The 27658-nt window shown below is 39.2% G+C and overlaps 2 protein-coding genes across 3 annotated transcripts; both read left to right on the plus strand.

Moving 5' to 3' along the window:
- On the plus strand, positions 1–15971 carry cdhr2 (cadherin related family member 2). Of its 2 annotated transcripts, none has more exons than XM_061049033.1 (31): positions 1–77; positions 1711–1770; positions 1862–1921; positions 2027–2166; positions 2254–2307; positions 2386–2475; positions 2673–2762; positions 2873–2995; positions 4812–4958; positions 5086–5161; positions 5242–5354; positions 6217–6423; positions 6575–6724; positions 6841–7002; positions 7174–7235; positions 7354–7597; positions 8773–9012; positions 9115–9184; positions 9270–9854; positions 9998–10069; positions 10633–10682; positions 10780–10931; positions 12233–12329; positions 12451–12539; positions 12655–12720; positions 13570–13705; positions 13879–13997; positions 14306–14419; positions 14515–14598; positions 14826–14889; positions 14972–15971. In XM_061049033.1, exons 2-31 carry the CDS (start codon positions 1713–1715, stop codon positions 15131–15133), a joined length of 3876 nt encoding a protein of 1291 aa, XP_060905016.1. In that variant the 5' UTR covers positions 1–77; positions 1711–1712; the 3' UTR covers positions 15134–15971. The 2 variants fall into 2 exon arrangements, with proteins under 2 accessions (XP_060905016.1, XP_060905015.1); XM_061049032.1 differs by having other exon boundaries at positions 22–91.
- A 6339-nt stretch (positions 15972–22310) lies between these two features.
- LOC132982489 (NLR family CARD domain-containing protein 3-like) lies at positions 22311–27318 on the plus strand. The gene is made up of 6 exons (XM_061049022.1): positions 22311–22435; positions 22552–22630; positions 22784–22988; positions 23110–24911; positions 25015–25187; positions 27151–27318. Exons 1-4 carry the CDS (start codon positions 22326–22328, stop codon positions 24426–24428), a joined length of 1713 nt encoding a protein of 570 aa, XP_060905005.1. The 5' UTR covers positions 22311–22325; the 3' UTR covers positions 24429–24911; positions 25015–25187; positions 27151–27318.
- The last annotated feature ends 340 nt before the right edge of the window (positions 27319–27658 follow it).

Genomic DNA, 27658 nt, shown 5'->3' on the forward strand with positions numbered 1-27658 from the left:
AGCCTCCAGCAGGAACACACAAGCAGGAACAAGAGTCAAAGGTCTCATCAAGACATCAGTAAAGGAGAAGCTCTCAGGTGAATGTTGGCTGGTAAGTAAGACTGAAACATTTAAAGTAAGATTAACCTTTTTGAATTGTTAGACTGCTGTTTTCAGTCATCACATAACAAAGCTACTGTCAAAATATGATCGAATTGATTTTTCCTGCTTTGATTTGTGAAATAGAACCAAAATTTTTATTTTTTTTCTCCAATCTGACATGGCTCGTTGCCTTGTACCCTAAAGGACCCTAAAATCAAGACACCAAAGGACAGCATTAAAATCTGTGTATTCTCATATCTATGAATGTTTGTTATTTAGTTATAAATTAACTGGAAGTCTGTATTTTTTTTAAATATCCAAAAACTTTTAAAAAAGTGGAGATTCATCTTGTTCATTCTCACATCAAGATGAAACCAACAAACAGCTTTAAAAACATTAAAAAAGCTCAGAAAGACTCATTACCACTAACATCATGTTCCTTAAACTCTCAAAGGGAACAACACCATAAAGTATAAACAAAGTTAAACTACATCAGGATGATAAATCACGGGTGTTTTTCACATGTTGCTCATGTTTTATGACAGTTTTATTTTCTGCTGCCGTAGTTCATTCTTTCAGACGAGCCAGTCACATTTAGAATGTATCATTGTGTCTCATAAAGCAGGTGACAGCCTAATAGTGCTCCACCTTTTGCTTTATCGATATTATAAAAGAAATCCCACAGGGAAGAAAGTGAGGTGCTGTTATGATGCTCACCATATCCAACATGCCGTTAAATTTCAACCCTTATAAATCAGGTCAACTGCTGTTTTTCTGTGTAGAAGCTGAGCAGCTGTGAATTCCTTTAGGTACCCGAATTAAATCATGTCTAAATATTTATTTTACAATATGGAATATTGAGTGTCTTAATAATGTTACCTAAATAAATCGTATCTGGAAATTTAGGCATTTTGCATAACTGACAAAAACCCATATTGATTATTATTTAATTATTAAATCATTTGATGACGTTTCTTTAGTTTGTTTGTTGTGTACAAACACAAAAGTCAAAATCAGAAATGTAAAATAGCATTGATTGCCTTGGAAACAGGCCAGACAAGAATTGTTCACAGAGATGATGATTTTCTGATTTTCCTCTAGCATCTTCTAGAGGTTATCTTTTTTTCCTTTTTTAGTGATAATGGGCATTAATCAAAAATACAATTTGAATTTATAATAATAATAAATTCGACTCATATAGTGCTTTTCTAAATACACAAAGATGGTTGTAGACAGTGTTGAAGAGGTGAGTTTTGAGGGATTTCTTGAAGGAAGTGAGTGAGGGGGAGTCTCTGATGATTTTTTGGGAGTGGGTTCCAGAGGGTGGGAGCGGCCATGGAGATAATTAACGTTTCTAGAGGAAGAAACTTTCATATACTGCAAGTCACATGTTTACATCTTAACAGGCAGCAAAAGAAATGAAGTTCACACGATTGTCGGCTTGTCTGTTTTAATGCTAACGTGCTAACGTTAGTATTAGCATACATCCCGGTATCCTTGGTTCAACTAAATAGTTTGCAAGCACAGCAGTAGACCCTCTCATGTTTTTGCTGAGGTATTACTGTGATCATTTCAAAAGTTTAAAGGTGTTATGTGTATCAAGTTATGTTTCTTTCTTTTCATTTGCAGACATGGAGGTGTTCTCCAGAAGTGTGTTGTGCTTATTGTGTATTTTCAGCCAAAGTAATGGTGAGTGTTTGGTTAATTCTGATGTGATTTTTCCATGTATTTACATTACTTCTTAACATTTCTTTCTTTTTACTTTTTTTTTTTTTTACAGCAAATACCGCTCCTGAAATTGATGTTTCTGTTTATCAGGTGTGTGAAGACACCCCAGTAGGTAGGTTAAATAATACATTCTGTTCAGTTTTTACTCCATCTTAGTGGCACAACCCCTGAATACTGCTCCTATGTTTATATGCATCTCTCTGACTTTGTTTCATAGGAACTTCTGCATTCACTATAGCCGCATCAGATGCAGAAAATGACCCGCTGACATTTACACTCACTGGGGTCAACGCTGGTTACTTTAAAGTGGATACAAACACTGGGGTTGTAAAGGTCGAAAGGCAACTGGATTCAGAGGTATGGTCTGGGGGTTGTAGGTGTTTTGATTTTGAGTCATTGTTTATAAGTTTATTCAATTGATCTTGTTTTTTTGTTTTCTCTTAGAGTAATGCTGCGATGCTCCTTGGAGTTGATGTCTCTGATGGATCCAGCATTTCCGTGAGTGACATCTCAATTAATATTTATCTTCCATTTCCTATCACTGTTTACATGATATAATCATACAATGTCTTTCAGAGAATAAGACAGATAACTGTTATATTACTGGATGCCAACGACAACAAACCCATATTTCAGGAGGCTTCGTATGATTTTGAATTTGCAGAAGTAAGTTCAACAAAGATACATTTTTATTATTTGTTCTACTCCAGCGTGTTTTGTTATGTTGTGAGCATAAGAAAAATTAAAGCTACTTCAAGCCCTGAAGAGTGATTAAATGATCACTAACGATTAACGATGTTATCCCTGAGAGACATTTAAGTGTTTTCTTCTTGTCTGTTTTTCCTACAAACACAACCCACTAGAACACCCCTGTAGGTTCATCTCTGTTCAGAGTGAACGCTCTTGATGCAGACTCTTCAGTTGCTGGGGCTGTAAAATACAGTATTGATGAAGTAAGCTCCCTGTGATCATGTAATTGCAATGAGATTTCAATGAAAGAATAATGGATCATTCTCAGTTTCATGAACTTTCCTGAAGCAACATTTACACATTGTTTTTCTAGGTCAGCCCAAGTTCTGGATTCGGTCTGTTTACCATCGTGGACACTACTGGTGTAGTCAAATTAACTGGAAGTCTGAATTACACAGAGCTGAGCACTTTCTATCGGTTGAAGATTAATGCTAGTGTAAGTTGTATTTCTTTATTTTTTACTTCTTTGCACTTATATTTATAGGCACATGACTTTATCAATTACTAAAATCTCCAGACAAGCAGCTGGAATCATGAAAATATTCTCTACTGTGTGGGTAATGAACACTGAACTATCTGTGGGCTTGTTAGTCGGAGCACTCAGTTAGTTCTGAGGTTATAATAAATCTAATCTTTTCTGTGTGAATTAGAGAGAGGATCAGATTTCACGTGCTCCAAAACTCCATCTTCAAGAAAAGCATCGAGTGAAGCTACTCTGTATGACAAGATGATCAGACAGATGATTAACTGTTTTCACTTAACTCAGGACCACTAGTTATTATCTTGTGGTCATTACTTAAACTTTATTTTATGCATGTCATAAATCGTGAATCATAAATCATAAATTGTGAACCTCAGCAACAACATGTAACTTTTCCTCCTTTAAAGGAAGAATGTGTGACTTTTTGATCCAGTAGATGTCGCCCTTGAGCACCAGCATGAAACCAAAACAAACTGCTGTTTGGTGACACCTCCTCTATTCTGAAGCCTCCGCCCTCCTCCAGAGACACACCTCCAACCTCTCTCCACTCACGTTCACATTAAGGAGTTATCAATTAGAACGCACCATAATTAAGCACCATTAAGCGTGAGCGGTGGACAAAATTGTCCTTTGCTCGAGCTGCAATAGTCAGTGGCCTGCATTGTTGTGTTAGCATGCTAATGTTAGCGCTCTTTAGTTAGCTGGTAGCTTCATATTGCACATAAACTGACACAGCATGACCATGATCTAAAAACATCCTAATAATCAGTGAGTATGTTATTCTTATATTCGTCTATACTCAAGGCCGTTCCATCCGTGTAAACATGATGTAAACACAGCTCACACAACAATACAGGACTCACGCTTCTCACTCAATGTAGACAGTCATGACTCAGAGAGACATTAGGATATACTTGATTTCTGCTGTATTTATGAGTAAAATGTCACACAGTCTTCCTTTAAACAGTAGTTTTAAAGTTATATTTTAATAGGACAATTACTTTCGACAGTGAGAATAGCGTCTCTCCCATACCCGCTAGCGTTCACCTCTTTACTGCAGTAGCTATGACAGCGGGTTGAGGTAATCTGGCAGGAAGTGCATACAGCTCTACATTTTACGCCAAAAGTTGTCTTTTTCCTTGTCGATCTTCAAGTTAGCTTTTTAAGTTCAGAGCTTTACAAACTTCTCTCAACTAGCATGTAATAAATTTACCTCTCAAATGCAGCCATTCAGCCACAACTGATAGATTTCATAGATTAGCTGAATACACATCCACATACTCCACATGCAAACAGTTTGCAAACATGCTATAGAAGCCTACAGAGTCATATCTGTGCAAGATCAAGTAATATTACTCACCTTGCCATGTACTTGTAAACAAATGCATGTTGTCTAAGAGGGGTATCAGCACTGTGTGTCTGAGATCAGTGCATAGGCAGCACACTTTCCACAGTGCTGTTACACAGAGACTTTTGGTGTGCGCCAAAGACAACATTTCTACACATTGTTGCTTTAAAGGCTTTTGTTCTGTTGTAAATCTCTAGCAAAGCAGGTCACTGTAATATTTGGATATTTATTGTGCAATTATAGAGTTAAAAATGCATGTGAGATAACAGTTTTTTACTTAATTCATCCTTGAAACTGTAATTGCACCATTAAAATTGTGAAAATAGTCCTTGATCATTTAAAAAATGTCACTCTGAGGATCATTTGAGGTTATAAATCCTCTGGTTCAAACATCTACTTTTTAACCTTCTCTTTTCACAACAGGATGGTGGGGGTAACTGTTTTTTTGAACATACTACATACTTCTCGAGTGTTGCCTTTTCCTTCATCACTGTGGTGGACATCCCAGACCTCGACCCATCATTCCTCGGTGTCCCCTACGTAGGCAGGGTTGAAGAGAACTCTCCTGTGGTAAGAGCCTTGTGAGGGCAGAGTATAATATATAATGAATATGTTTTGATGACAAAGGTGCAGCGTATTGTTTTATGTAAATGGAGACATCTCCTCCATATTCTGATTATCCCTTTTCCCCTTGCAGGGCCAGTCTGTGTTTAAAGTGACTGCTGTAGACCAGGACACAGGAGTCAATGATAAAATCATCTTCAGCATTGAAGGTTCGCCTTTAAGCTGCAATAAAAAGTTAGAAAACGTTTCCATTTTAATTGATTGATTCAATGTGTTGTTTTTTCCACAGATTCCACAGCAGACGGCTTGTTTGCAATCTCAGGTGATGGCGTCATATCTGTGAATTCAGAAATTGACAGAGAGGAGTTTGGTGATTCTGACACTGTTACCTTGACTGTAAAGGTTTGTTTTGTTACTAACAAATCAATGTACTCTTCTGTTATTTATTTGACTTTGTCATTATGCCTGTCTGTTCCACTGTGTGCAATGAGGGACCTGTTAGAAAACAATAGAATTATTTTTTTCTGAAGATTTCCTGCTGCAATTCACAGCAGTAACGGTACTTCTAAACTTTACATTACCTTTACGTAGTGTACTGAATATTTTCCATCTAAATATGATATGAACTTCTTATCATACTATCCCTTTAGTTTGAGTTTTAACACATGATATGAAGGTATACAACATTTTGCTGATAGAGTGAGATAAGAAGAACTGTATCACTCATGTGTGTATGCTTAATTTGCAGCCAGGATGAGCAGGTGACTGTCCTGTCCTGTCCTAGCTCAACCTGTCCTTGATTAGTATACAGACTAAGATATGCATTGGAATAGGAAAATAATAAAAAGCCTGCCCTCCAAAAAAAACAAAAAAAAAACAGGTCCTTTTATTTTATTTTTTGATGAAGCAGGGAATGTGGCCCCTTATGGGGCTTTATATCTTCATCATACCTCAGGTGTCTCCTGTAACTGGACTGAAAGAGTACGGGAGCAGAAGGGGAATATGAGAATGTTTATTAAACACCTGTACTGTAAAGGTACACAGGGGATTTCCTATGAACAGCAAACTAAAGAAAGATGCTTACAATACAAAATGAAAATATCTAATACAAATATCTATCAAAGTAGTTGTATGACCTTAATGAGCTAAGTTCAAAATCTTCTAACAAAATATATGCAAAATAACTCAAAACTACATACTTTTCCATGAAGACATTATTTTTTAAATGTTGAGACATTGAAATGATATAGATTTTGTCTTTCAGGCCACAGAGTCCAAACAAAACATCCATGGGGTCTTTGCTAACGTCACAACAGATGTACTGATCAACATCATCGATGTCAACGACAACTCACCATTGTTTTACAAGTGTGGGTTCTCCTGTGTGAAGGAAAGCCACTACACAGAAGATATTTCTGAGAACTCTTTGGGGTCTATTTCCATCAACATGACGGTCAGAGATCTTGATAAGGTACCAGAGAGAAGTATCACAAACATAGAGAACATTATTCTACTTAAAGATTAGATTTTTTTCTGTAATCTATGTCAAACACAGTATAGGTGCAGCTCTGAGTAACACTAATGATGAAGCATTATTCACTTTCTATGATGGCTTTTCACAGATTTCCAAGACTAAACTCACCCTGGGAGGAGCTGACAAGGATGTGTTTGCTGTGGAGCCTCAGTTTACCACGTTAGACAGCATCGTTCAGCTTGTGGTCCGGCAGCCCCAAAAACTGGATTTTGAAAAAACACAACAAATGGTTGTAGAAGTGAGTAAAACCTGTGATTCTGTGATAACCATTTTATTGACATTTTTAATTCGTAGGTTATCATATCTGTGCCTTTTTTAAATCCAGTCTGAGGTATTCTTTGTGATGTCATACAGGTGATCGCCACAGATCAAGATGTTACAAGCTTCCAAACCACGGCCACAGTCACTATTAACATCAAGGACATCAATGACAACAGCCCAACGTTCCCAAAGGTCACATACAGGTTAAGTGTGGCTGAGCACTCGGATGTTGGGACAGAATTGGCTCGCATCGTTGTGAGTCCTTCATTATGTTAATATGGAAAGATATTTTGATCACACTTTTTCAGACTTTAACAGAACAGCATTCTGGTCTTTCTTTTTGGGTTTTCTGATTTTTCCAGGTTTTTTTTTTTTTTAAATCATTGAGAGAGACTTTGCAAAGCACTGACATACATTTCTCTCCAGGCAGAAGATCCTGACACCATGGATCAAGACAAAATCACCTACAGCCTTCTTCCAGAAAGCATGTATGTCTACACTGTTACACAACTGTTACATGGTTATTCTGGTGACTTGAATGAAGCCAGTGCATATCTTTTTGTAAAATGAAAAAACTCAACTGAAATAACTTTGTGTGTGTTTCAGACGACTGTATTTCGATGTGGATGAATATGAGGGGAGAGTATATGTGAAAAACAAAACTCTTTTGGACCGCGAGATCAGATCTCTGTATTCTGCAACTCTGGAGGCAAGGGACACAGAAGGCAAGCCGGGCACCACGGTACTGGAGATCACTTTGACAGACATCAACGACCAACCTCCAGTCATCAACAGAGATTCTTACCTGGAGTTTGTCAAAGAGGGGGGGCAGCTCAAACTAAAGATTGAGGTAACTGTTATAGAACATTAAGGGTGATAAGTTCATCAGATAGTCTGAACATAACTACAAAGGCTGATTTATTTGATTATCTGTTTCAATGTACACCAAGACCTTCATTTCAACTTCATGTCACAGGTTGCTGATAAAAGAAAAGAAAACCTTAAGGGATGGAAAATGTGGACCTCCGTGTCCCCCTGTGTTTTGTTTTGTTTTTATCTGGAGGTCCCGACTGAAGGACCCAGTTTCCATACAGAGATGTGATGCTCACAGATTGTTCCATTGACTTCTATAGAATTACTGAACTCTCAATTTGCAATGTGAAAAATATTTTAAATTAATGCAGTTGAATGAAGGATTTTATTTTTCTGCAAATTTGCTTGTGCGCTAATTTCTTTAGTCTTCTAATTTAATGTGTTGATGCCTGGTGCCTGCTTTACCCACAACACAAGATGAATCAGTTCAGATTCTGATGCCAATATCACCTCACAGAGATGACAAGTGGGACATTGAAATCTAGATGGCTTCTAACTCTGTAACTCTTTTGGGCCCCAACCTACTTGGACACCAAGTGGCATCAATTGAGACAATTTACCAGATTACATGCAGCTCTCTCTCTCTGGAGTCACAGAAGGCCTTGGACAACCCTTTTTTCCACATAATGCAGATACAAATATGAGATCTGTCAACAAAATTATCGATCAAAATGGTTAAAATTCCCTTAAAAGAATGATAGAATAAAGATCAGATCTCTTCAAACACAGCTGCGACGTTTAGGAGACGACCCTCTTCTGTCAGAAAAACACAAAGCCAGGTCCATAGACAAAAGGTTCCTCAGTTTGGTGAAGAAGAGTTTGACTGGCCTAGAAAGAGCTCTGACATCAACCCCATCTAACACCTTTGGAATAACTGGAGCACCCGCTGTGAGCCCCATCACCCAGCACAACAGATGAGGATAATGCTTCTGTGGCTGACTGGGAGAAAATCCCTGCAGTCAGGGTCGAAGCAGGCCACAAAAGAGCAGAATATTGATGACAGTAGTTTGGACAGAATCATTCAACAATCTAATATAAGTGTCTACATGCCTTTTTTTTCAGGATGTTCTCATATTTCACATCATGTAGTGTCCCTTTTTACAACATTAAGAGAGACATTCTTAACCAGTTCTTTTCATTTCATTTGGACAGGCTACTGATTTAGACGACCCAGACACAGAAAACAGTCAGATAGTGTACGGAATCAAAGAGAGCAGCTACAGCGATAACTTCACCATCGACCCAAACACCGGAGTGCTGAGAAACAGCGGTGAGCTTGATCGCGAGGCTCTGGATCAGGAGCTGGAAGGAAGGATCGAGCTCAATGTAACTGCCACTGACAAGGGTACTCCCCCGCTCTCCGCCTCTGTCACAGTCATTATCAATGTAGAGGTGAGGCTTCAGCAGTTTGAAATACATCATTGCAAAGACTAAATGCTACTTTTCCTTGTGAGGGTGGTAATGGTCAGTGTTTCTTTTTTAAATACTTCTTAGGATGTCAATGACAACAGTCCACAATTTGAAGCCCCCTCCTACGAGTTCTCTGTTAAAGAAGGAGAAAAAGGTTTGGGTCTTTTTTTTCTACAAATCCCTTTCAAGTGATCAGAACTGTGTGGCGGGATTTCAATGGTATTCATTTGTCCAATCAGGTGCATTTGTGGGATCTGTTACCGCCGAGGATTTGGACCAAACAACAGACTTTAACCGCATTTCTTTCAGCATCATTGATGGGAGCTTTGGCAGCTTCATCATGCGCACGTTTGCAATGGAGCGAGGTTACAGAGGGAACATCACCGTGGACCCCGACATTGAGCTGGACTACGAAAGCGAGCGCAAGCAATTCAGACTGCGGGTGGAGGCCGTAGATCTGGAGCAGAAGGCCGCCGAAGTGATGGTGGTTGTAAATGTGGTCGATGTGAATGACGAGCGGCCCGAGTTCAAGGAGACAAAGCCGGTCTCCGTGAAGGAGAACACCACGATCAGCGGTGTTGTTGGGAGGTTTTCGGCCCACGACAAGGACACGTTGCACCATTTAGTCTATGAGCTGGAATCTATGGAGTGCAGGTGTAACAGCTCTCTGACTCCCTGCAGTTACTTTATCCTGCTTCCAACAGGGGAAGTTATACTAAACCATGAGCTCAAGGTGGACTATGAACGATGTGACCAGGTGCTGATAGGTGCTCAGGTTATCGACGAGCTCACAGAGAAAGGAGAGAACAACAGCGCCACAAAAGGTGATCGCTGATACCATATCAAAATAACATGAGAACACAGAACAGTAAAATAAAACATATTAAAGCATGACATCACTCAATATTGACCTACTGCACATACTGCACATATCACATGACACAAATGTCTCTTTGAAATATTTCAGGACAAATGGTGATCAACATTGAAGACATCAACGACAACGTTCCTGAATTCATCTTCTCAGATTCTGTGTTTGGTGAGTTTAAATGACAGAGATCACAAGATCATATAACTGTAGGAGAATAAGGTTGTTTTTTAAGCCTGTGACCTTTGAAAAGAAGCCTGTCTGCTCATTGCTCATTGTCACCAATCACACAAAATGATTTTTACCCCACTTTTGTTTTTAAATGTTTTTTTTCTAGAGAAGATTTTGATTAGTAAAAGTAAAGAATATTGGGAAAATTGATTCTTTTTTCCGTTCCAAGCTTACCCATGAATGCAGTTCTCTCATTGTGAGCTCAGGAGCTGTCATATTTTAATCCAGTACACTTTTATTAAAAACATCCATAGCTGTAATATTAGCCTACTTTTAACTATAATCATTCAAATTAAAATCATTTCCAAACAAAAAAGTTTGTATTTATATATTTTTTAAAGGGACAAGGGTCCACACACACACATCTCATCCATACCACTAACCACAGATTAGAAAACATTGATCTAATGAAAAGAAAACATGGAACAAGTAATTAAAACAAATAAGTAGGCTCTAGAAACTTAAAGTGTGGACATAAATCGTTTTCTGTCTTTTGGTTTTAGTTGTGGTGTCAGAGAGTACAAGCAAAGGAACATCGGTTGCAGCAGTCACTGTGAGTATGAAAAAAATAAATGTCTTGATTTTTAGTTTGTTAAGTTAAATTTGTGACATGAAGTCCATGTTATTCTTCTATCTTTTGTTGCTCTCAGGCCACAGACCAGGACTCAGGAATAAACCGGCAGATTGAGTTTAAAGTAACATCAGTCAAATTTGCTCACAGCAACAACCAAACAGATAAAATGAGACTGGCGTTCGAGGCCGTCACCACACAGCAAAAGGACGTTTATGTCGGAATAATTCAGTGAGTACAAAGTCTCACATGGTGGTGTATTACTGCTGCACTCCTGTATCGGTTTCAGAACGTGCCTACCAAAGACAAACCCAGGGGCCCTGCAGATCAGAGGGCTCCTGGACCCAGAGCCTTTGTTTAAAGCAACTGCTAATAGGAAAGTCACTTCAGTTATTACAAAAAGGTCTCTTGGACAACAACCTGCAAGTGATTTAAAACAATTGAGAAAACAAGGACTAACAAGATATGAAAAATGACCACAGTGATGTCAAAATACTTAATAACATTACACAACATTATAAATAAGAGCACAAAGTGACCAAAAAGGTGAAAAATAACCAAAAGAGACACAAAGTGAAATTGAAAGAAAGGTTACAGAGTGACCACAACACAAAACATAATCTAAAAACATGCAAATTAACCACAAAGAGACACAAATTACAAAAATACGACACATAGCCCCACGAAAAAGATTGCAACAACAGAGACAACAAAACCTGAGAGTTACAGAGTGACCGGAAAAGAGAAAAAACATTTTAAAAGGTGCAGAATCAGCACAATGAAAAACACTTACTAGAAAGATTTGAGACAGAACACCTCCTTATGTAAAACTACTTTAAAATGTCTCTTTCAGTGTTATATCTTAATCCTTTATGCAGGGGAGTGGCCAGACTTTTATGAATTGTGCAGGGTTTATTATTACCCCTCTCTTAGCCTTTCTATCTCCACTAATCATATCTGCTTTCAAGTTAAAGTCGAGATAGGCAACATATCAATCTTCTTGGCTTAAAAAAAAATGAAAATGTACAGTAAGTCAAAATTTAGAGTGCTTAAAAATGTGCAAGCAAAATCCTGTACACTGTCTGACTTGCAAAATTACATCAATGAGCTAGTTAGTTCATTTCAATTATGACATCGTGCAGTAGTTTTCTTGCAACTTTTTTAATGGAACTTATGCCTTTCTTACGTACCTCTCTTATGACAGATGTGCAAAGTATTTATCTTCAATCTATAGTACTAATAAAATAAAATTTGCTGCATTGACATGTAATGAAAACTATAGCAGCCTGTTTACACAGCGGGAATAGTTGAGCCTTACATCTGACAGGGCAAGTAACCAATTGTTGTGTAGGATTTTTGGGTGGCACCTAAAGTGGCCAATAAGATTCATAGTGGCGCCCATGGATACCCCCTTGGATACGGCCCTACCTCTGTTGGAGGGGAGGGGATACAGTATTCTTTAATATGTCGACACCCAGGGGGGTGTTGAGTTTAAATTTGTTTGCACTCATAGCTTCAACCACTTTCCACAGGACTACTGAGGGACTTGGTGTGACACTGAAGGGGAAGTATTTGGTAACTGTAACTGCAACTGACACTGGTGGCCTCTTCACCAGCACTGTACTGGAGGTGAGTGATCAAAACCATAAAGCTGAATTTTAATAGATGACAAACACTGGAGTTCATTTCAGCAGAAGAACAGGAAGACCTATGTCTGTCTTCTGTTCTGTCTACCCTCTTTTTGTTGTAGATTTTCACAATTGATGAAACGTATAAAGTCGAACTTGAATTTACATCTTCTGAAGAAGAGGTTGAAAGAAAACTCAATGACATCGTCAGGTGAATCTACAATGCTTCAGTAAAGTTCATATGTTAAATATTTTTTCTCCATTATTTAATTTAGTTAACACTCAAACTGTTTCTCTTGGACTTGTTTTTTTCTCTATGTTTCCAGGGCGCTGACTGCTGCCACCAAGGCTGCTGTTCAAATAGTTTCAATAAACGCAGATGAAAGTTCAAGGTAAGTCACCAAATATTAAATAACAAAAGTCCTAGAGTCTGTCATTACAGCTCCGGATCATAAATGGTTTGCTGAAGTTGAGATTAATCCAAATAATAATAATATAAAGTAATACAAAAGGATTAAAGCCTTTAGGGTCAAATATTGCTGTTAAAAGAAAAAAGATTGCATAAGGGAATATGATCAGGTGATCTCATCCTGGCTGTTATTCTAATATTTAAAAAAAACAGGATTAAGGGGAAAATGTAGAAATCCTATTACATTGGTCATGAAAACATTTTCAAAAGGAAGGACTTTGAAAATCAAATTTTTCACTAGAATTCTGTGATTCATTGACAAAGTAGATGAGGTATTTAATCCTCATAAAGTATTTCAACAAACAGCATCAATATCAAACATGAAATATCTACTTTAAAGTTTCTATGAGGATCGTATTTTGTGTGGCTTTTAGCGCCCCCTGAGGACACAGTATGCAGTGTGGAGCTGCCCCTTTAAGTAATGGCAATCTGGATTTGTGAATTCTTATCAGTCTTTACCTGGATGACATTTATTCTGTCCAGTTTTTCTTTGAAAAACCAAGATTGAATTCAAGTGATCTGGAGTATGTGATCCTTGGGAGAGAGAAAAGAAATATGATTTCATTTTTATCATTATTTGAAGAACCTGGCCCAGCTTCTGACTTGCATGCAGGCTACTGTCCACTAGATGGTGCCAGTGTTTATGAAAACATAGCCATAGTGTTGAGCATTGAAAGTGGATTTCTGAATGAGACAATTTCAGAAACAAAACAGGACTGAAATGTTTTTTATTTGTTATTAAGTGTGTATGTAAGTTGTATTCTCCTCTCAGGGCTTCAGGTGGAACTATCATCGTGGCATATTTTGTGTACTCCAATGGGACAGCTCTCAACTCTGACAATGTGGAAAAGATGATCTCTGATCCTGCACATTACTTTGTACTGAAAGAGCTTGGACTCAAAAATATTGTAAGTAAAGCATGTTTGTCTTTTGTCATCATACACCTCGTTCACACAATCAGCTGCATAGAAGCAGCATTTCATTACCCCTGTAAATCCTTTTTATCAGCAAGTTTGAATGAGACCTAATCGATTAAAAGGCACATGTTTTACTAAAGACAGATTTCTTCCTTGTGTTTCAGGGGACAGCTCCTGTACTTGAAGCATCAGACCCACTGAAGTATGGCCTGATGGGCATGCTGGGAGGCCTCATCGTCATGCTGGCTGTCCTTATCACTTCATTACTGTGCACTCGCAGGAAGTAAGACGGGGGGTTACGATGAATACTTCATTCAATAAACAATTAAAGGAATTAATATAATTTAAATGTTATTTTTACCACAATGGTTTGGCCCAAATGACATAATGCAAGATTTGTAATTATCAGTGTGGGACAGCATTTACAATATTTACTGGAAAAATCAACTCACTTCATAAATTTAGATTTTTTTATTGTTTGCACGATGAGCAAGTATTTATGTAGGCCTATAGCTACAAATAACCAATGATCCCGTCACATCTAAGAGAGGTACTATGTTTAATTTCTGTTCATCTTACTTCACCCTACAGCTACAGGAGGAAGCTGAAAGCAGCTAAAGCCATGAACTCTGCCTCTATGGTGAACTCTGACAACCAGAAAAGTGGTCCTGTGGTACCTGGAACCAACAAATACACCATGGAGGGGTGAGGACAACTACAATATCAGCAAAGGAATGAAAATCATGAAATGCAATATAACTCTGACTGTTTTCCCTTTTTTAACCATTATCTGCTATCAGAGCAAATCCTGTTCTCAACCTGAATATTGACACCACTCTGGTCCTGGACTTGGACGAGGAGAGCTCTGATGTGGACAAAGTCAGGTAAAGTAAAGCTCTCTGCGACTCCATCATCTGTTGAGAGGGTGATGGCTCTTTCTCTTCATACTGTAGAAATGATGGATATAAGGCTGGAAATATTTCCAGTTGAACATTTTGCTCACTAAAGCAGATAATGCTACCAATGTTAGCTTATTAAAAACCCATCTGTTTCTGAAACGGTTGACTGTGCATGTGGAGTTTAGCCCTTATTTTTCCTTTTCCCAATAAAGCCTTAACTCCCTGGACCGCAGTGATGACATGGACTTCCCTGAAAAAGACACAAAGCCTATCATGGTCAGTTCACATTTCAAAGTCTATCCCCATTTGACCCTATGAGAACAAGTACTGATTTACAAACATGTGTGCTGTTCATTAGAACATGATCCAGGAGGAAGAGGAGGAGGAAGAGGAGGGCAGTGGACCTCCAGAGTACATTGAGCCTCTGGGTGCAGTGCTTGCCCAGCGAGGCCCCAAGAAAGGCTCTGAGAATCCTCATCATGGTTATAATAACCCTGCATTCAGCACTACAGACTTGTGATCTAAAAAAAAGTGAAGGTTGACCAAATTATTAGTAAAAGACAATGAAGTCCACCTCTCAAAAAGTCTGCTGTTCTGACTTAATATATAATGATATAAATAAATAAATATAAGAGTTATAGAAATGAATGATGTATTTCCTTTGTCTTAATATTATGTTAAAGGAAATCAAAAACAAAAACCAAAATGGGGAAATGGGTTATGTAACATGATATGTAGATAAAATGATGCCCCCCTAAAATATGGTTTGGCTTCATAATTCTATGCAGAAGTGGAACCAAAACATATGCAGATGTGGAAATATCTGTACTTCAAAGACCTCTCTGTGTGTAGTCTTCTTGCTAACATGAGAAAACTGTCTGCTGTCTGTTGTAATATTTGGGGTAAAGACATGAGAATGATATACCGTAAACCTTTTCATCTTACTCTTAAAAATAAAGCAAATAAAGGCATTCATCTTTTAACCTGATCTTTAAATGAAAAGTTGGACAGAAGCAATGGGAAAGTTAAAAACAAAACAGAAAAACAATAATTTGTGTAACATGTCAATCTCTTTTATTTATGTAAATATATTATGTGATGGTTGAAAAAAAACAGTTTGGTTTGCTTTGTAATGAGACTTTATTAAAAGTGTCTTCACACATTGTTAATTTTGTTGCAGCTAATGCTATTAGAAAGGAAAAGCTGAAATAAAAACATTTGCAGACTGTATGAATGAAAATCTCATGTATGGCTGCATGTCATGCAAAACATACAATCTTTTGCAAGTTTTCAGTTTGTTGCAGTTTGCTTTTTGGTATGAGATACGTGTTGCTGAAATAAAATCTTGTGCAATGTGACTTCCTAATTTCTTAATGGTAAACCAATCTGGTAATGACCATTAACCTTTTTTGCAGAGTTTGTGACTAACTCCATAAACTTGTTCATCCTTTGATATTCCAGGTTGCTCGTCCACACTGCATTCAGGGAAATCCATCTTGAACTGCTGCTAACAAAGCTCCTCCAAATTCACCACTGACACTCTGTTCACTGATAACTCTGGCCGCTCACAATCCATTGCATCCTCAGTTTCTCCTTTTAGAAGTCCATTTACTGTCCAGCCCAGCATTGTACGGATTGCATACGGTCCACCATGCACACTGTGAATCACTTCCAGTGGTTCCAAATCAACATCTCAATTTCTGAATCTATTTCAGGCAGAACAACATGTTTCAAATGAAGCCATTCCTCAAGATCACTTTGCCTTGGAATGTTTCCTCTATGAACAGGCATACGTTCCTGAGTAAAAGTCTTTGGCAATTCACAGAAGTCATTACATTCCAAGCTGGCGACCTCTAGTGATGAAACAATATGGCTGGTCACAACTCTCTCTTGACCCATTGTCCGTAAGAGAATGTGTGCCTTCTTTCCTGTGAGGCCTAGCTTGTGCTTCAGTGACTCGGTACAGAAAACAGCTGTATTTCCTTGATCCAAGAAAGCACAAGTGTTGATAATCTTGCTTCCCTTCTGTGATTTTACTTGAACAGGAACTATCAGAAGCTTGCAATCATTATCACCAGCCCCAGTAAGCCCACTTGACACCAAGGTGCTGTCCACTACTACATATGATTTATTTTCTGCTTGTCCATAGTCCTTTTCTTTGTGAATGTGAAGTACATTTGGATGTTGGAGACCACATTTTGAACAGGAAATCCGTTTTCTACAATCCCTGCTGATGTGTCCAATACACAAACAGTCAAAAGAGACACCATTTTCCCTTAAGAAGCCTATCTTCTCTTTGTGGGTCCTTTTCTCCAACTGGGGACATGAATCCAATGTATGTCCTCCTCCACAGCAATGACACATCCTCCTTGCAGATAAGGTTTGTTCCTTAGCTTTGCTTCCATTCCATTGAGTTTTGTTCTCCACAGGAGTTACAATGGTGGCAAAACGTGTTTCTTTCATTCCAGGACGAGGCTGTGGTTTGAATTTGCTCATGTCTTTGTACATTGTCACTTGGGGAGCATCCTGCAGACCTCCAAACATTGGATCACTTAAGATTTTTACTTGTCTTTCTATAAAATTTGTGATTTCACTGAATGTTGCCCTTTGATTGTGTCTCTCCTCTCTCTCCATTAAAAGGCAGCTTCCTTATAATGGTGAGCATATTAGTTGGGAGATCTAGCTCATGCAAATACTCCACAGCTTCCATGGCATTAGAACAGCCTCTGAGGAAAAGGCTGAAATCTTGGAGAGCTTTTACATCCTCTGTCTTGATTAGAGGCCATGAAAGAGCCTTGTCCATGTATGCAGCAGCAACTTCCAGCTCATTTCCCAAGTGCTCCTTTAATAGAGCTTTAGCTTTAAGGTAGCCTCTCTCTGGATTGAAGTCCTTCAGATGGGCCCTAGTGTACTGTTCCAAGAAATAAAGCCTGTCACTGTAGCTCTCAGTGTTTCTCTCCACACCATTCTCAAAAGCCTTCATAAATACATGATATTTTAATGGATCTCCATCAAAGATTGGGATCTCTCTCTTTGGCAATGATAAGAGGCATTGTTGTTGTATTAAGAGTGTGGTTATTTCATTTTGCTTTCTAATAATTCCAAGCATATTGTGATGATCATAATTTTCTGACCCAAAGCCTGCATTAAAGGTGCAGCCATAGAGCCATTGGGTCATATATGTAGTAGAAATGTGAAATACATTTTGAAGTTGGTGCCCTCTTGGCCGAGAAAAGGCAGAAAGTGTCTTTTTGGCTCATGTGGATGAAAGACACCAACTCCTTCCACTGCTTACTAGTATCATTCACAAACATTTTACATTGTGTTTCAAAAGGGATCTACATGGCTTTGTTTGTGTAAAAAAACAACAACAATCATTTAAGACCTTTAAATATAAGATCAAATGTAGATAGATACTTTGATCCCGAGGGAAATTCAAAGCATCCAGTAGCAGCTTACAAAGACACACATGACATGACACATTTATTACATCTAAACCAGAGTCTTATAATATAGATCTCTTTTTATAAGGATGAACCAGGTACATTTTGATTTTCATTCATTTCGAAGAGCGTCCCATTGATTGACTAACGATGGAAATGATCATTCACTGTGAAACTGTCAACAGTTTTTAGACATTTAAAATAAAACATGTTAAACAAAGAAGATGATTGATCACTGAAGATCATTTCAAAAGCATGATGGTCAATAATAACTCAAGTTTTTCTCTTTTTTTAATGACAGTCTGAAAGTTCTTCTCTTGATTGACAGCTGAGGTTTCAACATGAAGACGATCTCTTCTGCTTCTGATCACACAAACACTTTTATTTCTTCTCATGAATCTTCAAATAAAAAACTAAAACTTCCCTCAGGGAGAAATGGAGGGTGTGCCCTTTGATCACCTGTTGGTATGTTGATGAACCAGCTGTGGTGTTTCCTGGTCTCAGTAGTTTGGACTCTGACTCTGTCTCGTTCTGACGCAGATCTGTTCTCTGTGTTGAAGGTAAGAGACACTTTTCACTGTTTTTAAGACTCTCTGTTTTATTTAAGTGTCAAAAGAGCTGTAAGCTAACAGTTAGCCACCAGGTTCATTAGCTTCTCTTATTACAGTAGAAGTGCAAGGAACACAATGACTCTCAGTTAGCATGCAGGCTATGCTAACAATGCTAACATGCTAACAGTACAGTTTTACACAGCACAGGGAGGGCATGCTAACCATGCTAACAGTACAGTTTTACACAGCAGACTTCTCTTAAACTGGACGGTTGCCAAGCAACACAAACACTCCTCTGCACCCACAGCAGAGATCAGCACAGACCAGAGACTTTATTATGCAAGTTTGTCTGAATTACAGCAGTGAAATCAGAGTGTGTGATTCTAGTAGATAGATTTATAAAGACAAACTCTGTCTGCTGAAGTTATTCTCTATGATCAGCTCTTATTGAATGAGACAGCTGTGTCACATTGATCTAACCAATGGGGATTCTTCAGTCTCTTGGGCCCCTTAGCAAAGATTCACAGGGGGGTCCTCCAACCATTCATCACCAATATGTGATCAATAATCTGACACCTACAAAAAAAGTGTTATGTATAAACATTTATTTTCAAAGTTCACAGAAGTATTATTTTCAACATAAAGAACTTCTCTCCCCGATAGTTAAGACTAGACTCACAGCATTCGGTCATTTACTGTTAGATTTCATCTTCACTATCTGCTCCACCACTGCTCCTCTGTTTTCACTCTCAGACGGATAATTCATTTTCCTTTTCCTTCAGTGACTTTCTGGGGAAAATGTCATAAAAAGCGAAGTTCAAACCTCCTCCTTGATTTGATTGGCTGCTTTGAGTGACATTGATGAGCACTGCGACTCTGCTTCTTGATCAGTAAAGTTGAAAATGTTTTAACCTTTATGTGCACTCAAAAACTGCTTGAAAAATGCGTCTTGTAGCAGCAAAGAAGAGCGCCTAGCAATCGTGCTGTACCACAGGACAGTGGTTCCCAAAGTGGGGGTCAAGACCCACTGGGGGGTCTTGAGACAGTAAGAGGGAGGTCGCAAGATTCTTTCCAAAAAGATGTAAAAATCAAAAATAGCATATCTTAGCCTTTATTGTGACGATATGTATAAAAAAGTAGTTCAAGAGATTAAAGGTGTTTTCGAAAATAATATTACGTATTTGGGCTCTTGTGTTGTTTTGTGCTGTTCTAATGCCACTATTTGGATAGGCGTAATAGTGTGCCTGGTTGTGCTCATAATAAAATGTTTTAACCACTTCCAAGGACAATGGGGGTCCCCAGTTGTTAGCAAAGTTACCTTTGGGGTCACAAGCTGAAAAGTTTGGGAATCCCTGCCATAGGAATCCATGGTTTTGCTGGTGCTGCTTTTCTAGCAACATGTCTCTGTGTGATCGGGTATTATGGGAGGTTTCCTACTGTCATTGCAAAGTTTGTCAGTGCTCGGGGGGCCCCTGCTGGCCTCGGGCCCCTTGCAGTATCCTGCCTTGCCTGTTGTATATTGATCCCAGATAATAACTTCAGATGTTTCAGCAGAACAAAAACAGAAAAGTTAAAATATAAATGTTGGAATTCAATCAAATCAAATTATGAAATAATGATGACAGAAATGATACAACAGTAATTAATGTCCACATTATAAATGCTGTGATTCATTGGTCTGACATGTTAACTAAAAGTGTCCTCAGATATGATATATTATATATGTTACATATTATTAATATAAAAGAATGTAATTTACACAAAGCATCATGAAAGAGCAGCTGTCCACCTGCTCAGGTGTTCTGATGCAGACAGGCTCACCTGACTGGTTGTAACAGGGACCATGATGGTGGTGGAGTCCTCCTGCAGGTGAACCAGGTAGATGTGATGTTTGTAGACTGACAGTGAGGTGATGATGAAGGTGAACCAGGTAGATGTGATGTTTGTAGACTGACAGTGATGATGATGATGATGATGATGATGATGATGAAGGTGAACCAGGTAGATGTGATGTTTGTAGACTGACAGTGATGATGATGATGATGATGAAGGTGAACCAGGTAGATGTGATGTTTGTAGACTGACAGTGAGGTGATGATGAAGGTGAACCAGGTAGATGTGATGTTTGTAGACTGACAGTGATGATGATGATGATGATGATGATGAAGGTGAACCAGGTAGATGTGATGTTTGTAGACTGACAGTGATGATGATGATGATGATGAAGGTGAACCAGGTAGATGTGATGTTTGTAGACTGACAGTGAGGTGATGATGATGATGATGATGAAGGTGAACCAGGTAGATGTGATGTTTGTAGACTGACAGTGATGATGATGATGATGATGATGATGAAGGTGAACCAGGTAGATGTGATGTTTGTAGACTGACAGTGAGGTGATGATGATGAGGATGATGATGATGAAGGTGAATCAGCAGCTTCATCTCTTTGTTTCCTCCACAGCTGAAGATCTTTGACTGGGTGTGACTTCATCAGCTGAACTCCATCAGTGTTGTTGTAGTGACAGAGTGCAGCTCTTCCAGCAGGGGGTGCTCTGCTATGAATCAGTGTGAGGACACAGAGGAGGGAGTCCCTCCCTCTAAAACCTCTCTGTGTGAGGAACATGAAGCTCTGAGGTGAGGATCTCTAACTGTCCACGACTCTTCTCCATGTCACAGCTCAGCACTCACATCACTCCACCTTCATCATCATCATCATCATCATCATCATCTTCATCACTGTCTCATCTGCTGCTCACAGTAACTAATAATGTTGTTTGTTTGTATCAGGATGCAGGAACAGAGACCAGACTCTCCTGGACCCAGCTGTGTGTCCATGAAGAGTGACCGGTCTAAAGGTCTTCCTATTGAGTTTAAAGATGGACTTCCTGCTGATGGACGATGAGATCTGAAAACTGAAGTTTATTTTCTTTGTTTTAAGACTCATGTCGTGGTCCATTACTTTGTAGTGTCATCAGTATATAATGGTGGAGGTGGCAGCCCATTGTTCACGTGTACAACAGTCACTGTCAAAGAATTCAGAGATTGAAGTCAACATGATAAACCATGTCAGTGTGTTTGTGAGTCTTTGACAACATCACATCCAGTAATAAGAGCAGCAGCTGACTTCAAAGACAGAACCTGCTGATCAGAGGTCATCATGTTGGAGAGTTTAGGATTCAAAACTGAGTGAACAAATGATGAACTGTGAACATGAAGAACGATTTGATCCCATCCTAAAGGTATCAGCATAGCTCAGACTTTATTAACTGGATCAATTAAAAGTACATTTCAAGTGGTTTCTGTTCTGTTGGTGAGTTTTCTGTGATGTGTTGAGGTTGTCCTTCTACCCCCCCTGGTGGCCTCTGGTAGTATCGTCATGAACATCTGTCTGTAGCTAGCCTGAGTTCTTTCTCACTGAAAATGCAGGTTGGACTCCTAACTTTTATTGTTCTTGGTGGCATCTTTCTGAGCTGTCTTTATGTTTGAGTCTTCTGTTAACTTTGATTTCATCGGTCTAAAGGATTTGAGGACAGACACAGTGTTGGCTGTATTCTGAGTGAGATACTGTTCTGATAGAAACAGAGAGAACTGTGGAGAACTTCAGCTCTGCCTCCTGATCACTGATTATCCATCTGCTAGTTTGAACTGGAACAATCTGATTAAAAATTATCTTTGTTCTAAATGCTTTCATTAACCAGCTGTTTGTTTGTATCAGGATGCAGGAACAGAGACCAGACTCTCCTGGACCCAGCTGTCTGTCCGTGAAGAGTGACCGGTCTATAGTTCGTTTTATTAACATTAAAGCTGGACGTCCTGCTGATGGACGGTAAGAATTAAAAATCAAGTTAACGTTCTGACTCTGTTGTTCAAAGACTCATATCTTGGGTCAGAGATTCATAATATATGACCCATTGTTCTCTTGTGTAATATGTCCTGTACCAGAGTCCAACAGGAGCGCTCCAAGGTTCTCAGAGATCAACCAGACCAGCAGAATCCAACAGACCTGGACTTAATTTTTATGGTCTGTTCAACACACTGTTATTTAATATACTACCATTACAAGATTTAGTTATTTAATAGAGTTATTGTTCTGTTGACCTTCAGACTGACAGATGAACCACATGTTGAGTTCTACCAGTTTATAGTAAATATCCAGTGTCTCCTTCTGTTCCAGCTGCTGGAGGAGAACATCGTCACTTTTGTGAAGAACGAGCTGAAGAGAGTCCAGAGGGTTCTGAGTCCAGATTACCCAGAATGCTTAGAGAGTCAGAGTGAGGATGAAGAGCAGGGGAGAAGCTGTAAAGATACATTTTTGACGATAACTCTCCACTTCCTGAGGAGAATGAAGCAGGAGGAGCTGGCTGACTGTCTGCAGAGCAGTAAGAACATTTTAACAGATTTAGTATTTTAGAAAAAGGACAGGTTTAAAGGTCCAAACTCAGATAGTCATGTGATCTATATCAGGATCTGTTCATTGATTTCAGATCTTTCTTTATTCAGGAACAGTTACTGCAGTGTGCCAACAAAAACTCAAATCTAACCTGAAGGAGAAGTTCCAGTGTGTGTTTGAGGGGATTGCTAAAGCAGGAAACCCAACCCTTCTGAACCAGATCTACACAGAGCTCTACATCACAGAGGGAGGGACTGGAGAGGTCAATGATGAACACGAGGTCAGACAGATTGAAACAGCATCCAGGAAACCACACAGACCAGAAACAACCATCAGACAAGAAGACATCTTTAAAGCCTCACCTGGAAGAGATGAACCAATCAGAAGAGTGATGACAAAGGGAGTGGCTGGCATCGGGAAAACAGTCTTAACACAGAAGTTCACTCTGGACTGGGCTGAAGAGAAAGACAACCAGGACATACAGTTCACATTTCCATTCACCTTCAGAGAGCTAAATGTGCTGAAAGAGAAAAAGTTCAGCTTGGTGGAACTTGTTCATCACTTCTTTCCTGAAACCAAAGAAGCAGGAATCTGCAGGTTTGAAGAGTTCCAGCATGTGTTCATCTTTGACGGTCTGGATGAGTGTCGACTTCCTCTGGACTTTAAAAACAACAAGACCCTGACTGATGTCACAGAGTCCACCTCAGTAGATGTGCTGCTGACAAACCTCATCAGGGGGGAACTGCTTCCCTCTGCTCGCCTCTGGATAACCACACGACCTGCAGCAGCCAATCAGATCCCTCCTGAGTGTGTTGACATGGTGACAGAGGTCAGAGGGTTCACTGATCCTCAGAAGGACGAGTACTTCAGGAAGAGATTCAGAAATGAGGATCAGGCCAACAGAATCATCTCCCACATCAAGACATCCAGAAGCCTCCACATCATGTGCCACATCCCAGTCTTCTGCTGGATCACTGCTACAGTTCTGGAGGATGTGCTGAAGACCAGAGAGGGAGGAGAGCTGCCCAAGACCCTGACTGAGATGTACATCCACTTCCTGGTGGTTCAGACCAAACTGAAGAACATCAAGTATGATGGAGGAGCTGAGACAGATCCACACTGGAGTCCAGAGAGCAGGAAGATGATTGAGTCTCTGGGAAAACTGGCTTTTGAGCAGCTGCTGAAAGGAAACCTGATCTTCTATGACTCAGACCTGACAGAGTGTGACATCAATATGAGCAGCCTCAGTGTACTCAGGAGTGTTCACACAGATCTTCAAAGAGGAGAGAGGACTGTACCAGGACAAGGTGTTCTGCTTCATCCATCTGAGTGTTCAGGAGTTTCTGGCCGCTCTTCATGTCCATCTGACCTTCATCAACTTGCGAGTCAATCTGATGTTAGAAAGACAAAGAACGTCCTGGAGTTCTGAAGTATTCAGACAAAAACCTGACCCAACACTTTTATATCAGAGTGCTGTGGACCAGGCCTTACACAGTCCTAATGAACACCTGGACTTGTTCCTCCGCTTCCTCCTCGGTCTTTCTCTAGAGACCAATCAGAATCACATAGAAGGTCTGCTGACACACACAGGAATTTCCTCACAGACCAAACAGGAAACAGTCAAGTACATCAAGAAGAAGATCAGTGAGGATCTGTCTGTAGAGAAAAGCATCAATCTGTTCCACTGTCTGAATGAACTGAATGATCGTTCTCTAGTGGAGGAGATCCAACAGTCCCTGAGATCAGGACGTCTCTCCACAGATAAACTGTCTCCTGCTCAGTGGTCAGCTCTGGTCCTCATCTTACTGTCATCAGAAAAAGATCTGGACGTGTTTGACTTGAAGAAATATTCTGCTTCAGAGGAGGCTCTTCTGAGGCTGCTGCCTGTGATCAAAGCTTCAAACAAAGCTCTGTACGTGCTCACATAACTATCCAGGTTAAATGTAGTTCTCTTTAATCAGAAATAACTATTGTTTTAAATTGATTTCATTTGTGTTTTTCTGATTCCTCTTCAGGCTGAGTGGCTGTAACCTCTCAGAGAGAAGCTGTGAAGCTCTGTCCTCAGTCCTCAGCTCCCAGTCCTCTAGTCTGAGAGAGCTGGACCTGAGCAACAACAACCTGCAGGATCAGGAGTGAAGCTGCTGTCTGCTGGACTAAAGAGTCCTCTCTGTAGACTGGACACGCTCAGGTTAGTGTGCAGCTGATGCAGATTATTCCTCTAAGATCATGTTTTCTTGATGAATCTTTTTTTTTTTTTTAATTATTATTTTTATTAAAATTTGTATGACATCACAATACAAACAGGAGTGAAAACCCACAACCCAATCCATGGACATGTTTCTGTCAGGAGAGAGAGACCTGTGATAAACCCCAGAAAAAAACAAAAAAATTCTAGACCAGAACTGATAGATTAATGGACAATCCCAAAATAAATGCAGTAAAGTACCATCTTTTGAGTTACATTTATCACATATTGGAGACACAGAGGGGTAAATCTTATGAAGCATGACTTTAGAATAATGAAAACGGTGAATGACTTTGAACTGAATTAACCTGTGTCTACTATTAATTGAAAAACTATGAATACGGGATAGTGCAGTTTATCAGGCAATGCAGCATTAATTTCTCTTTCCCAAGCATTCTTAATGCACTTAGCAGATACTGAATCCTCATAAAAATAATTAACAAATTTAGTGATAAGCTTCTTACTCACTGGTGAAAGAGAAAGCAATTCTAACAGAGGATGTCCCTCACAGGTTGATTCAAAATTAGGGATGTTTTCTCTTACAAAGTGCCTAAGTTGCATATAACAAAATAAATGTGAATGAGGTAGATTATACTCTAAACTTAGTTGCCCAAAAGATGTAAACTTGTTGTCCAAATAAAAATCTCCGATACACTTTAATCCTTTTTCACACCACAAAGCAAAAGTATTGTCCATCAATGCTGGGGTGAAGGCATGGTTATGGCAGACTGGTGTGTGTATTGAAATTACAGGGATTTTGAAACTTTTTTTAATTTGGCTTAGAATTTTCAAGGAGTTTCTGACAACAAGACTATGACTAACTGGTTTAGTCTTAGATGAAAGGTTGGTATAGAGTAAGGAGGATAGTGACACATATGGTTGTATCAGAGATGAAAGTTCTAATTTTAACCAGAGGGGGGCAGAGTTTAGTGATTCATGGTCTGGAGAACCCCATTGCCAGAATACCATTGCCCTAGCATTGGCAGCCCAATAGTAATCTTTAAATACCGGAAGACCCAAACCCCCATCCTGGGTTGACCTGAATAAATGTTTTTTTGAAAGTCTGTGTTTTTTATAACCCCAAACAAAGTTTAAACGGTTGTCTCTATCTTCTTGAAAAAATCAGCTGAGATCCAAATAGGCAGATTTTGAAAAAGATATGAGAATTTTGGTAAGGATACCATCTTAATGGCATTAACTCTGCCAATCATAGATAGAGGTAAGGTCCTCCAGTATTCTATGCTGCGTTTTAGCCTATCAAGACCTGCTAACAGATTTAATTTGAACAAACGCTTAGGGTTTTTTGATATTTTAATGCCCAAATATGTAATGTGATCATGAGCAATCTTGAAAGGACAATCATGTAGAATTGTATTCTTTCCAATAAGCACAAGTTCACTTTTGTCCCAATTTATTGTGTAGCCTGAGATCTTACTGAATAGTTCTACATATTTTAAAAGATAAGGGGTACCCACTTCAGGATTTATTAAGGTAACAAGTAAATCATCCGTGTAAAGTGTAACAAGACATTCAGATGTACCAGCTGAAATTGCCTTTATGTGTGGATGATTTCTTATCCCAAAGGCTCTAAAGCAATATTAAATAATAAGGGGGACAGACAATCTCCCTGTCTCACACCCCGGTGTAGACTAAATGACTCTGATACTGTATTATTTGTTAAAACTGAGGATTTAGGGGAATGATATATAATTTTAATCAAGTCCACAAAGATAGTTCCAAGTCCGAACCTTTTCAAGGTTTCAAATAAGAAAGACCATTCGATAGAGTCAAACGCTTTCTGGGCATCCAGTGTTATGACAGCAGCTTTAGTATCTTTACCTATGTCTAGTGTGTGTGTGTGTGTGTGTGTGTGTGTGTGTGTGTGTGTGTGTGTGTGTGTGTGTAGTCTATCAGGTTGTCTGATCACAGAAGAAGGTTGTGCGTCTCTGGCCTCAGCTCTAAGCTCCTCCCCCCTGAGAGAGCTGGACCTGAGCTACAATCATCCAGGAGAACGAGGAGAGAAGCTGCTGTCTGCTGGACTGGAGGATCCACACTGCAGACTGGAGACACTGAGGTACAGACACACAGACAGAAGCTGTCTCACTGTTTCTGAATGATGAACTCTGCTTCTTGTCTGATGCTGGATTTAGATGAAGATGAAGTAGATTCTGATCTAGTTTCTTTCTCCAGGTTGGACCATGGTGGACTGCACAGACTGAATGCTGGTCTGAAGAAGTGTAAGCGTGTTTTCATTTCTATTCATCAGAACACAGCAGTGATGTCAAAAATGGCCAAAAAGGTCTTTTGAATATTAATTCTTAATGAGCCCATATTATGCCCTTTTTGGGGTTCATATATTTAATCTATGTACCTACTAAAGTATGTTCACAATAGCTAAAGTTCTAAAAAAGTGC

Source organism: Labrus mixtus, chromosome 10 (assembly GCF_963584025.1).
Source record: "Labrus mixtus chromosome 10, fLabMix1.1, whole genome shotgun sequence".
Lineage (NCBI taxonomy): Eukaryota > Metazoa > Chordata > Actinopteri > Labriformes > Labridae > Labrus > Labrus mixtus.

Bases quoted from the DNA above. Each gene is read 5' to 3' on its own strand.
- LOC132982489 (XM_061049022.1), top strand. From the start codon at position 22,326: ATGCAGGAACAGAGACCAGACTCTCCTGGACCCAGCTGTCTGTCCGTG. The intron at 22,436-22,551 runs GTAAGAATTAAA...GTCCTGTACCAG, and splicing joins GGACGTCCTGCTGATGGACG to AGTCCAACAGGAGCGCTCCA. The intron at 22,631-22,783 runs GTCTGTTCAACA...CTTCTGTTCCAG, and splicing joins ACCTGGACTTAATTTTTATG to CTGCTGGAGGAGAACATCGT.
- cdhr2 (XM_061049032.1), top strand. The intron at 2,996-4,811 runs GTAAGTTGTATT...TTTTCACAACAG, and splicing joins GGTTGAAGATTAATGCTAGT to GATGGTGGGGGTAACTGTTT. The intron at 5,162-5,241 runs GTTCGCCTTTAA...TTTTTTCCACAG, and splicing joins AATCATCTTCAGCATTGAAG to ATTCCACAGCAGACGGCTTG.